This window comes from Antechinus flavipes, chromosome 4 (genome assembly GCF_016432865.1).
Source record: "Antechinus flavipes isolate AdamAnt ecotype Samford, QLD, Australia chromosome 4, AdamAnt_v2, whole genome shotgun sequence".
Lineage (NCBI taxonomy): Eukaryota > Metazoa > Chordata > Mammalia > Dasyuromorphia > Dasyuridae > Antechinus > Antechinus flavipes.
This window is the reverse complement of record NC_067401.1, coordinates 145348496-145361841: the sequence shown is the minus strand read 5'-3', so window position 1 is coordinate 145361841 and position 13346 is coordinate 145348496. Positions and strand designations below refer to the sequence as shown.

The window sequence follows — 13346 nt, the reverse complement described above, 5'->3', positions numbered from 1 at the left end:
ATTAGAATTGGGTGAACCAATTCACATTTCTACCAACAGTGCATTAATATGCCTGCTTTTTCTATAACCCCTGTAATGTTAACTAACTTCATTTTTTGTGATCTTTAAGAATTTTCTGGCTATGAGGTAAAACCTCAGAAATGTTCTGATTTGAAATTTTTTTATTAGTAATTAGAAGCAATTCTTTATACATTTGTTAATATTTAAAATTCTTTTTTTGAGAACTATTTAAATCTTTTGACCAATTAACTAGTAATCCCTTCATTACTCAGATGGGGAAACTAAAACCCAGAGAGGCTTTATTTATTTGTCCAAAATCACAAAGGTAAACAGAGCATTTATTGAGTAGCAGATTCAAGATGCAATCTTGGTCCTCTGATTCGAAATTTAGTACTTTTCCCATTAGAACACATACCAACAATTTGACCATGGTCAAAATCACTTAACCTCTCAGTGTCCTAGATAATTCATAAATTGGATTTACAATTTTTAATATTTTTTGACTTTAAAAAGAAAATAATTTATACATTTATACATTTATGTTTTTTGTATAGCTTAAAAAATGACCAAAGTAAGGGGACAGAAAGTTCCTTGAAGAAATAAGGACCGATCAGGGAAGTTAATGGATATGTTTCTCGTAATGTCATATCTTTTCTTTGAACTTCCAGCAAAGGTGACCATATCCCTAAAAAGATCCTAATAGTTGCTTATTAGTCAAATGAATGGAAGGTAGATTGGGGATAAGGAAGACAAAGTAGATAAGAACTAACACTGGATTTTGGGAAGTAAAGGGAAAAACTTATGCATGTGAGAGGTAGAAAGTTACCAATTTCTTTCACCTAAATTCCTTCAGGAAAATATCAAGCATGGACCTGTTGCAAGTTGTACCAGGAACTACTGGTAAAAGCTATCTTTGTTAATATACTTCTTTATTTTAACTCTACAGCCAGTAGTTTTGGTATCTGCATAATAGAAATAAATTACAATAAGATGGAAGAAATAGGTTTTTGAAGAGAATGTTAAAAATGATTCATATAGGAATTTTGTTTTTTTAAAATAAGATCCTTCAGAAGAGATTTTCTAGGACTAAAATCTTGGCAGTTTTGATGATCATATCAGCAAGAATACTTTCTTTTCCTTTCTTTCTCTTTCTTCTCCTACCTTATTTTGGAGAGTTCATGGTTGGACAACAGATTGACACTAAGACAACATTATATGAGGAGGTTTTTCTTTTGAAAATTTTAGACTGGAAGATTTCCATTCCTCCCCCTTTTCCTACTGTACCATCCCCCCTTCTTTCATGATACCTTTATGGAGGTTCTCCAGGGGCTCAAGGACTCCTCTCCGGAAGGAGGCCATGGGATCCTGCACACAAGACCTTAGGCTCAGCATGCTCTGCAGATGGGGCTCCCGGAGAAGCTGTTCCCGATAGGCGACAAGTTGAGGGGAGCGGCAGAGTAGTGCAGCAACATTGTGGACAAACTCTGGTACCAGGCAGGTGTATGCATTGTCTGCTTGGCAATAGTGATAGGCAACGACCTGCAGAAGAAAGACAATAAAAACATAGTCCCATGAGATGAAAAACTGTGTGGGAATGGTGCACCCAGATAGTTTAGGCACAATTTCTCAATTTTCCAAGTTAAAGCTAAGGAAGAAAACTTCCTTCCTTCTTTCTTCTCTTCCCTTCCTTTCTACCTCATTTGGTCATAAACTGTAAGGAAAAAACTTTCTAATTATCTACTATGTCTAAGATCTGTCTTTCTGCCTTGATCCTTCTGTTCTGTACTGTACCATCAATTAAAGTAGCAATTATGTTTAGAAACCATGAATCCACATGAATAAAGGCCAACTTTTTTTTTTTTTTTTTTTTTTTTTACAACTGCATTAATCAAATGGTACCAAGATGAATCTCAAAGTCACCACTTTTCTAATGATGTCATGGTATAATTTAAACCTTGTGAGATTTGTTGCGAATCAAAAGCATCATTAATCCTTGGAAGGAGCATAGCTAAGTGTCAGTATCAGCCAGGAAGACTTGCATTATGACCTTGGAAAAGATAGAATCTCTCAGGACTCCAAAACAAGAGTTGTAATATAATATAATTCTAAGTTGCAGAAAAGCTGTTATTTTCATTTATGAAAAGGGAGTTTCTTCATCAGGAATTTCTTAATACCAATGACATCACAAGGCAAAACAAACGAACAAAAAAACACAGCCTAAAACCTTTGCTCAACACTGAAATAGTAGCATCTGTATTAGATGCTGGAATCTTTAGCATTGAATAACTAAGATAGCAACTATTCTATGAGCCTTTAGATCTACTTCAGTTAGAACACCAGAGAACGTTAATAGGGTATTATCTTCATTTTACTGTGGTACAGGACATACCCCACATTTTGTGGGTACTCATGTTATAAGTATTGACAGTGCCAGTTATTTTTATTTTTCTCTATTAACTCTGGGTGACCTGCTCACGACCTTGTTGGGGTGGATCAGATGGGATGGGCTAACAGATAAGATCCTCAGCATCATGATGTCATATTCCCAAAATGGACGGGTTGCAAAAAGAGTCCTTTCCACAGAGTCAGTCAATAAACATTTTTTAAGCATCTACCATAAACCAGGCACTGTGCTTAATTCTGAGAATACAAATGTCAAAAAGAAAGACAGTTCTTGCCCCCAAGCAGTTTACAATTTAATAGGGAAAGATAACACACAAAAAGGAACTTAAAAGGTGCAGAGTCAGGGAAAATAAAATGTTGGGGGTATTCAAAGGAACGTAATGAAGTGATGGCTGTCAAATGGAAGTTCTGGTGGGACATTTCTACCCTCCAAAAAGAGAAATCCCAGGGGCAGAAGGTCCTGAAGAGTTGTGAATACTAAGGCTGATGTGATATTGCAGGATGAAGTTCCTGAGGAATGATGGAAAAATCCAGAGGTATGAGCTAGGTTGGAAATGAAGAGGTGATCTGCTCCAATTTGAGCTCCCCTTTCTTCTGGCTTGAATTATCCTAAACCCCATCCAGGATGACTGACTATAAAGAATGACACTATCAGGGACAACTGTGTAATTCTCTTCCTTCTTGCTTGGAATACTTATCGATTCAGACAATTTGAATGAAATACAATTCCTTCTGGTGAGATGGAAGATGCCTTTTCATTCATTTATTCATTAGGCAAATAGGATGGAAGTAGCAGGAAATACTTTCAATTCCAAGATACTATACCCTTTTTGCCTAGAATGTAGAATTTGGACTTGCTCCGGTTATTGTTGATGTTCTTTGTGCTACTGATCTCAAATATCCCTGCCACTGATGAAAATGCAAGCAATTATTTCCTATACTGAACTCTTAGATTGCTTGAGGATTGGCCAATCTAGTCTTGTACCAAGCTTTCAAGTCTTTGTATCAAGCTTGTAGCAAGCTTTCTCCTCTCTCCCTCTTTTTTTTTCTTCCTTCCTTCCTTGCTCTTTCTTTTTTTCTTTGTTCCTTCCTTCTCCACATCTTTAAATACTTCTTATTGTTAAGAAATTCAGGAATCATTTACATAAATGAAATTGGAGATAAGAATAATTATACACACATATACATATATGTGTGTATACATGTTACTTATTGTCTTTAAGCATAATTTCATTTCCCTGCTTATCTCTTTTAACAATGTGCTTTTATTATTGCTTTATCAGAGATCACAGTTGTATCCATGATTTTATGAATTTGCCTTGAAACAGAATTATGTCTAGTTCTTCATTGTAACTCTATATGAATATTTATGATTCAAGTATTCTTCTTGTAAACAACATATTTTAGGACCACACTTTCTAATTTATTTTGCTATCATTCTTGATTTTATACCATTTATGTTTACTGTTATCATTTTCTGCTTCTTTTCTTATTCTATAAACAAAGAAAGTATCTGACTGTTGCAAATAATGTATATTTGAAGTTGGTCTATTCCCACTTCTCTGCTCTCACTCTTTGAAAAAGCCCAGACCTTGGATTTTTGTTCCGTCCTTTTTCCTCCTTTTTTAAATGCTTCTAAATAACATCTTTCAAATTAAAGTTTATTTTGTTTTTGACCATTTCTTCTTTGAATTTACTCTCCTTATTAGATTCCCTTTCCTCCTTTTTGGTCTGTTTCCCTATTGAGTTTAATGTATTTGTACACCAAACTCTGCATATGTGTTTTCAATCCTCCATTATCCATTTCAGAAAATAATGAGATCATGAAATGTTTGCTCTCCCTATCTCTTCTTTTATGTTTGTGTACTCTCTCTCTCTCTCTTTTTTTTTTTGGGTGCAACCTTTTTATTTTTCTGCCTCCTTTTTGATTTCCTCTCTAGGATAGTTCTTTTTTTTTTTTTTTTTAAGATTTATTATTTTATTTTTTAAAATATAGCTTTTTATTTACAAGATTTATGCATGGGTAATTTTTCAGCATTGATAGTTGCAAATCCTTTTGTTCCAACTTTTTCCCTTCTTCCCTCCACCCTTTCCCCCAGATGGCAGGTTAACCAATACATGTTAAATATGTTAAAGTATAAGTTAAATACAATATATGTATACATGTCCAAACAGTTAATTTGCTGTATAAAAAGAGTTGGATTTTGAAATAGTATATAATTAGCCTGTAAAGGAAATCAAAAATAGAGGTGGACAAAAATAGAGGGATTGTGAATTCTATGTAGTGGTTCATAGTCATTTCCCAGAGTTCTTTCCCTGGGTGTAGCTGGTTCAGTTCATTACTGTGCTATTGGAACTGATTTGGTTCATCTTCATTGTTGAAAGGGGCCATGTCCATCAGAATTGATCATCATATAGTAGTGTTGTTGAGGTATATAATGATCTTCTGGTCCTGCTCATTTCACTCAACATCAGTTCATGTATGTCTCTCCAAGGCCTTTGTGAAATCATAGGATATTTCTTTTTCCTTCCCTTTTGCAAAATGAACAGAAAAAAATCCATTGTTCATTTATGGGAGTCTCTTTGTATTAGTATTCTGAAGGTACACATCTTTTCTCTTTGTTGTCGCTGAAGCACTTCAGTTGTATCTGACTCTATGTTTGCATTTGGGGTTTTCTTAGCAGAAATATTGGAGTGGTTTGCTATTTCATTCTCTAGCTCATTTTATAGATGAGTAAACTGAGGCAAATAGAGTTAGGTGATCTGCCCAGGATCAAAGAGTTAGTAAGTGTCGGAGGTCAGATTTGAACCCATGAAATTATCTTCCTGACTCAAGATCCAGTGCTCAATTTAGCTGGTCATTTTTTATCTAAGAGGTTGTATTTCATCATTGTTTAATTCCTTTTAATTGACCAAATACATTTCCCTTTAGAAGTATCTCCTGTATTTGGATTTAAAGTTTCTACCCAGCACTGATCTTTTCCTCAGGAATACTTGAAAGTTTTCTATTTTGTTAAAGATCCATTTTTCTCTGTAGGATTATACTCAATTTTGCAGGGCAAGTTACTCTTGGTTATAAGCCTCTGGAATAGAGTATTTCAAGACCTTTTCTCCTATTTAGTAATTCCTTTATTTTTACAAATATTTTTAAAAATCACATTCATTATACATGGCAATAACAAGACTATACGATGATCAATTCTAATGGACGTGTCTCTCTTGAACAATGAGATGATTCAGCTCAGTTCCAATTGTTCAATGATGAAGAAAGCCATTTACACCCAGAGAGAAGACCATGAGAACTGAGTGTGAACCACAACATACCATTCCTACTTTTTCTGTTGTTGTTTGCTTGCATTTTGTTTTCTTTCTCAGTTTTTTCCCTTCCTTCTTGATCTGATTTTTCTTTTGCAGCAAGATAACTGTATAAATATGTATATATATATTGGATTTAACATATATTTTAATATATTTAACATGTATTGGACTATCTGCCATTTAGGGGATGGAGTGGGGGGAAGGAGGGGATAATTTGGAACAGAAGGCTTTGCAAGGTCAATGTTGAAAAATTGCCCATGCATGTTTTTTAAATAAAAAAAAAGAAAAATATCACCTTCATATAGTCTTGTAAATTTATTGAACTCTTTGCTCATTGTTTTTCACTATTTAGATAAGATGTCCCATCTTCCCAGCTTCTTTCCCAATCAAAAAGCATTTAATAATATTAAGTATTTTCTATGCCAGATACTGTATAAGTAATACAAATATAAAGAAGAAGAAAAAAATCCATACTTTCAAGGATCTTATACTCTATTGGAAGAGAATACTCACATTCATATAGTCTTATAAATTTACTGAACTCTTTCTTTCAAATTTTCTTTCTTCTAAATTCTCATTTCAATTCTAATTTCATTTTTTACTTCTTAATCTTCTGCAACTACTCTTGTAATCCAGGTGGCTAAAGTATTTTTCAAAAGCCTGAGGTTTTGCTTTTAATTATTGTAGGGTTACCATCTCCTTCTGGGTTTACCTTTAGGCCTTTTCTTAACTAATAGTAATTCTTATTTAGTTTGTTGTTTTCTCCTTTTTATTCAATTTGCAGCCTTAGTTTTTGGATTGCAATTTTGTACTTAGATTGTTTCTCCTCTAGTATTCTTGGATTCTGGATAGGTCTTATTTGGTCCTTTACCCTCTTTAATTTGCATGGCACTGTGGCTAAATTGATGGGGTAGTTAGTTTTAGTCTGGGATTAACCCCTGTGAAGTGCAAACAACTCCAGGCTAGCTCCTTAGAAACACCAAGTGGGAAGCTCTGGGGTGAGTTGGGTGTTGTTTGTGCCTCATCAGGAACCATAGAAACTCTTACCTTCCAGACTGCTTGAGGAATCTGGGTCTAAGTCTGGAAAGATTAAGGGAACCTTGGATGATTGGGAAGACCAGGATTTGTCTTCAGAGGACTACACTGAAGCATAAAAACAAAAACAAGCAAAGAAAAAAAACCTTCTTCTCCTAAAGAGTAATGTGAAATGGCTCCCTGCCCAGAGAGAATTTATAGAACTCAAAAAAAGAATTTAAAAATCAGATGCCAGACGTGGAGGAAAAACTAAAAAATAAAATAAAAATAAAGACCATTCAAGAAAAACAGGAAAATTATGGGGGAAAAAAGTGAACCAACTAGAAAAGGAGATACAGAGTCTCAACAACAAAAATAACACTTTGAAAATTAGAATTGGGCAAGGGGAAGCAGTAAAGCTATAAGATACCAAGAAATAACAAAAAAGATTTTAAAGAATGAAAAAATAGAGCAGAATGTGAAACATTTTATAAAAAAACCCCTCCGACATTTGGGGAACAGATCCAGAAGAGAAAATATAAGAATAATTGGACTATCTGAAAGTTGTGACCAAAAAATGGAACTTGACACAATAATGCAAAAAATAATCCAAGAAAATTGTCGTGGAATAATAGAATATGAGAAAGTAGAAATAGGAAAAAATCCACCAATCACCACCTCAAGGAGATCCTTTGTGGAAAATACATATGAACATTATTGCCAAATTTTGAAACCCCAGGTCAGAGAGAACATTTTGCAAGAAACAAGAAAAAAAAATTCAAATACACTGGAGGTACAATTAGAATTGTACAGAATTTATCAGCAGTCACAATAAAAGACTGCAAGTCCTGGAATCATATTTAGTGATAATCAAAAGAAGTAGGCCTATGGCCAAAAATATCACATCCAGCAAAATTATCTATAATATTGAACAAAAAAATGGAATTCAAAGAACTTGTAGATTTTCAGAACGTTTTACTAACTAAACTCAAACTTAATAGAAAATTTATTATATAAGAGCTAATATCAAAGATCAGTTTCAAGGAACTCAACATGAATAAATTGTTTATGGTTTTTTTTAACCATAATGGGAAATTTATAGTATATGTTTAAGATTGACATTAACACTATGACAGCGCAAAAGAAAGATAGGGTAGAGTTAAGGTAAAAATAGTAATTATACAAATGAGGTGCAGAGGAAGAATAGACTAGAGGAGGGAGGACTCGTAGTACTGAAAAACTCACATCAGGAATAGGTTAAATAGGCAACACTACATGTACACTATGAAAGGTATAGCACCCTCCAAAATCTATAAAGAAATAAAGGGGAAGGAATAAATGCTGGAAAACAAAGGGTGAGGGAAGAATCCAAGGGAGGAATCCATGGGTGGGGAGAGGTTAAGTAATAGGAAGGCAAGTTAGGAGCAGAATTAAAGCAACAGGTCAGCAAGGATATGAAAGATATGTGTGGATGGCGGGGTGAGGTGTGTATGTCAATGTATGTGTATGTATGTATCTATATATATAAACATAAATATATCCTTTCTTAATGACTAGCCTACTTCGGGGGTTGGGGTGAGTATGAAAGCGGGGAAAATAAAGTAAAAAAGCTATATAGCACAGAACAAAAGAACAATTTAAAACAAAGTAAAGATGGATACTCACGAATATAATTTCTTCTACTAATATATATATATATATTATAACATAGTATATACTATACTATTTTATATATATATATATACACATATACACATACACTTTCTTTAACTGGTATTTGTTGTTATATATTTTGAATTCTCCCTGATGTTTTCTGCTGGGCACATGACAATGCTAGTTTTTGTTTTATTTCATTTTGTTTTGTATTCTTTTCTGCTTTTCTATTTTCTTCTTATTATTTTACTGGTTAATTGCTGGTGGAGTTGTGAACTGATCCAGCCATTCTGGAAAGCAATTTGGAATGAGGTCCAAAGGGCTATCAAACTTTGCATACTCTTTGCTCTAGTAGTGTCACTGTTGTCCAAAGAAATAAAAAATGAGAGAAAAAGACCCACATGTACAAAAATGTCTGTAGTAGCTTTTTGTGTGGTGGCAAAGAAATGGAAACTGAGTGAATGCTCAATTGGAGAATGGCTGAATAAGTTGTGGTACATGAATATAATTGAATATTATTGTTCTATAAGAAATGATCAGCAGGATGATTTCAGAAAGGCCTGGAGAGACTTGTGTGAACTGAAGCTAAATGATGCTGAGTAGAACCAAAAGAAAAATTTACATGGCAATAAGAAGATTATGTGATGATCAATTCATCACGTGGCTCTATTCAACAGGTGATTCAGATCAATTCCAGAATCCTGACTTCTTTGATAGACTCTTTTCCTTTGTTGTGAGCTCTTGGCTTATTCAATGGAGTTTATATTAACTTTCTTGGTGTATCACTTCTATAATCCTCCTCTGCTGGCTGCTAGACATCTTTCTAGGCAATTCTGAACTGGATGGAGGAGTTGATCTTTGCTTTTTTCTTGGTTTTCTTGATTAGTGACCTTTGGGAGTTCTTTCTGATATCAGTTGGGGTTCCTGTGAATGACTTGAGCTTTTCTATTACTTGAAACATCACCATCTTAATCAGAAATATAATAGATTTTTTAATTTTTATTTTTAAACAGCAGTCTTATTCTTTTCTTTAGACAAACTGATAACTGCTTGAGAATCTTCTCTAAGCATTTCAAGAAATTTCATGTAAACTATTCAGTAGCCAAAGTATTTATCTTCTCATAGACAGTTCTTCCCCTTTAAAAAAAAAAAGGCAAACAGCAAACTTCTGAACTTTTCATGCATATTTTACTTCAACTGGTTCCACATGTTGAGGCTTAGAATTGCTGAACAAATCAATTTAGATCACCCACTACAGAAAATGTAGCAAGCTATCACTTTATAAGTAAATAATCTAAAACGTGAGAAGAGAGTCATTCTTTCACTGATTATGCTAGAAGACATCAGAGCCCCTGATCTAATGGGGTCTCAGCTAACAAAGGTCAAAGCTATAATAAAAGCTATAACTTCTTCGTGTGCCCCTATTTCTTTGAGCTGCTGTTTTCTGGCAACTTGCCACAGGTCTATACTAAGAACTGTAATAAATCTTAAAACCTAACAATTCCTTTGAAGGAATTTGAGCAGGAAAATAATTTAACTTCTTTCTGAGATACTGTATCTTGGCTGGAGAATAGGTTGTTTACAAGATATTTTAGAAACAGCTATATATGTATGCACAATCTGTCAAAACCATCTTGTAGCAGTTCTATAAAATTTCCTACTGCCACTATCTATAATTTTCTCCCTAGATGATAAAGAATAAGAAAGCTAGCTCAGGAATATTTATTTTTTTTTAGGTTTTCCTTGTAGCAGTACTTAGTGACAGATATTGGCTCACTCTGTGCACAGTGAGGGAGTTATTATAAGCGTTATCCCTCTTAGTCACTGTTACCAGAACCTTTGTTACAAACCCCTCAAAATAAGTAGTTAACTACTTCCCTACATGAGCCCCTCTCCCCTTCAACTCTGTGCTGCATACACTTTGGGTCTTCTCACTACTAACATGACTTTTAAAATTCCATTTTACTAATGCTCTCCCCATGTTGAATCAAGGCGTGATTTCGTAGGTGTGGGAACTTCATCAATTTAGATCATAACCTGGCTATGCATTATATTCTTAGAGAATTGCTTGCGGTTCAGGGGTTAAATGATTAGCTTAAGAGGTGTGTTAGAAGTAGGATTTAAATGCAGGCCTTCTTTGACTCCCAGTCCAACACTAACTACTCTACCATGCTGTCTATTATTCCTTATACTGAGTTATTTTTTTCTTCTTAGAAGTTCATTAAGTTATATTATAAAACATTATATTAATAATAACTATCCCTTCTGGTGGGAGCTTAAAAAATTTAAAAATCCTGAAAACTGTAGACTATGATTTGTCATAGCATTTCAAGATTATTTATTTAAACTCAAAGTGAGATGATCTAAAATAGATTTTAAAAATCTAAAGTTAGGCTCTCTGGGGGAAGTTATAAGTACATTAAGGTGTCTTTTATATGGTGAAGAAATGAGTGGGCTAATCTGCAAAAGGAAGAAAGTGAGGGAGAACTTTTTTTGCCCTATAAACAAAAAGTTCTTGCAACAACCTTATCTAAGGAGAAAGACAAAACAAAAAAAAAAAAAAATGAAGACTCAGCTGAAGGAACTGATGGACCAATAGGATCAAGCTTTAAATGAAAAGCACATTATTTATTCTTATCAACACAGAGCTGGCTTGTTTGCATTAGTGTGCTCTAGGTTTCTACTTGCCATAGGTAAGATCCCCACTAGCTATTATAGGGAGTAAATCTATGATTCAAAGAATGAACTTGGGTCAGGATGAAATTCAATCTTACATAAAAATCAAGCAGTTCTGGTCTTGTAGAAATACATTTAGACATCAAAATTTAAATTGCATGGTGATTAATGTTTGGAACATTCATCAAATTAATTTTAGAGAAGTTAGTTTGAAATGAGAAGTTATTAAAGCTTCATCTGTCCCATTTTTGTCCTTTATTTCACTCTTCCTTGTCTTCTCCATTTACTTTATTCTTTTTCTATAACTCAATTATCTTTTCAAGTTAACACCAAGTCAAGTCTGGAGACTCAGGGTAGATTACCGATGATTACTATCCCAAATCCCATATTTTCCATTCTCTACTCTGTAGATTCTGATATTTAGAAGTACTCTGACTACTGATTAAGCCCAGATAGCAGAGAAGAACCAAGTTTTAGTGAATCAAAGTATCTCTATCCCAAAGATAGCTGCTATGCAGTTATAGAAATAAAGAACAATCAACTCTCATGTTAGTAATGTGTTTATGTAGATAGTTTAAAAAGAGTAAATAAATGACTGGTTACTCATGTGGGAGTTATTTTTAATTAGTTGACTGTGTGTATGCAGATCATTAATTTGTCAGAACAGAGATAAAAATCAATGCCAAACAAAAGGGAAAGGCTTGCCAAAAATATGAGAAGATATCATGTATAATTTCATCAATATATTCGAACAAATTAATGATACTGAAAAATGGGAAATGGAATATAGAAAAGTCATTAATGTGGATGATCATTTTCTTCAAAAGTTTAACTGATTTAAGTCAGTACCCACAAAAAGATTGCAGAAGAGACCAGATAACTACATGCATTAGCAAACCCTAGACATTCTTGACAAGACAAGTACTGCTTAGAACAACTTCTTTATCTATTTAACATCAATATTCTTTCAGTGAAGATAAATCAACAAAGGAGACCAGCAGTTCAGCAACTATGCTTATTATACATGGAGAGTTCCCAAAAGCTCACTGCTGGGCTTTTTCACACACTTCTATAGATTTAATTGTCTTTTTTATGAAGATGACTCCTAAATCTATATATACATACCCAGTCCTATTCTGAGCTCTAGTCATTGAAGTCTAACTATTAGACACTTCAAGTTGTTTGCCACTCATTATCTCCAAAACAATTCATTATCATTTCCACAAACTAATGCTCATTTTGATCTTCCTTTATTTGTATTAAAAGCATCATCCATGTATGTCAAGGGGCATAAAACTGAAGTTATAAATGGCCTTTCATAACTGCTAAAAGGCCAGTGAATAAAAGACTATTTCAAAGATAGTCTTTTCCAATTAAGTTAAATATATTATACAGTAAGTGACATTGCGAAGTTGTGTTTATTTCAGGATAGTCAATCCACTCAGTTTGGATACTAATAAACATTTTGAGCAAAGCTTTGTTATCTTAAAGTTGGAGGAAGAAGGAACTTGAAGGAAGAAGGGAGAGATGAGTTCTGCAAAAGCTACAAGAAAACTGTTGAACTTCTAGCATGCAAACATGTGATGAACTTTTATAAGCAATTATACCTGAAAGATAGCTCAATGTGCAAGCAAAAAGGATTTAGAATAAACTATACTTAATACAAAAATGTCCAATTAGGAAAGGAGTCTCCCCAAATGGGGAATTTTACTTTACAGACAAAAAGTAATTTATTCCTTATCTCAATCACCACAAATGCTTATCTAAATTTGTTCTCTCCTCAAAAACTCACATATTTCCCTATCCTTCTTTTAGGTATGGACCTCATCTCTTACTTTACTAAAATAACTAAAGTCTTTTGATATGGGCTCCCTCTTCATTTCAAAACTGGATTCCTTGACATTATCTTCCAGCCTATCCTATTTTTACCCTCCTAACGTCAACTCATTTCTCTCTCTCATCTTCAAACTCTTTATATCAACTGGTTCATTCCCTACTGCTTCCAAACAAATCCAAGACTCCTCCATCCTTAAAAAAATATCACTAGAACCCTTCATCCTACAAACTATTATTCTATTATTTCTTTTCTTTTTCTCAACCTTTTCTCTGGAAGAGCTGTCTACATATTCCATATTTCCATTTTATCTCTTCTCATCTACCTTTCAGCTTTTTGCAATCTGGTTTCTGACTTCATCACTCAACTGAAACTGCTTTTTCCAAAGTTATTTATCTCTTAACTTAGAAATTTGATGATGATCTCTCCAAGGCAATTCCAATATATT

The 13346-nt window shown here is 33.8% G+C and overlaps 1 protein-coding gene across 1 annotated transcript in view; it reads right to left on the bottom strand.

Moving 5' to 3' along the window:
* TANC2 (tetratricopeptide repeat, ankyrin repeat and coiled-coil containing 2) overlaps window positions 1–13346 on the bottom strand; it is a 522665-nt gene that overhangs the window by 82338 nt on the left and 426981 nt on the right. The window contains exon 12 of the mRNA XM_051994951.1: window positions 1308–1539. Coding sequence (XP_051850911.1) covers window positions 1308–1539 — 232 coding nt within the window. The remainder of the gene's footprint in view (window positions 1–1307; window positions 1540–13346) is intronic.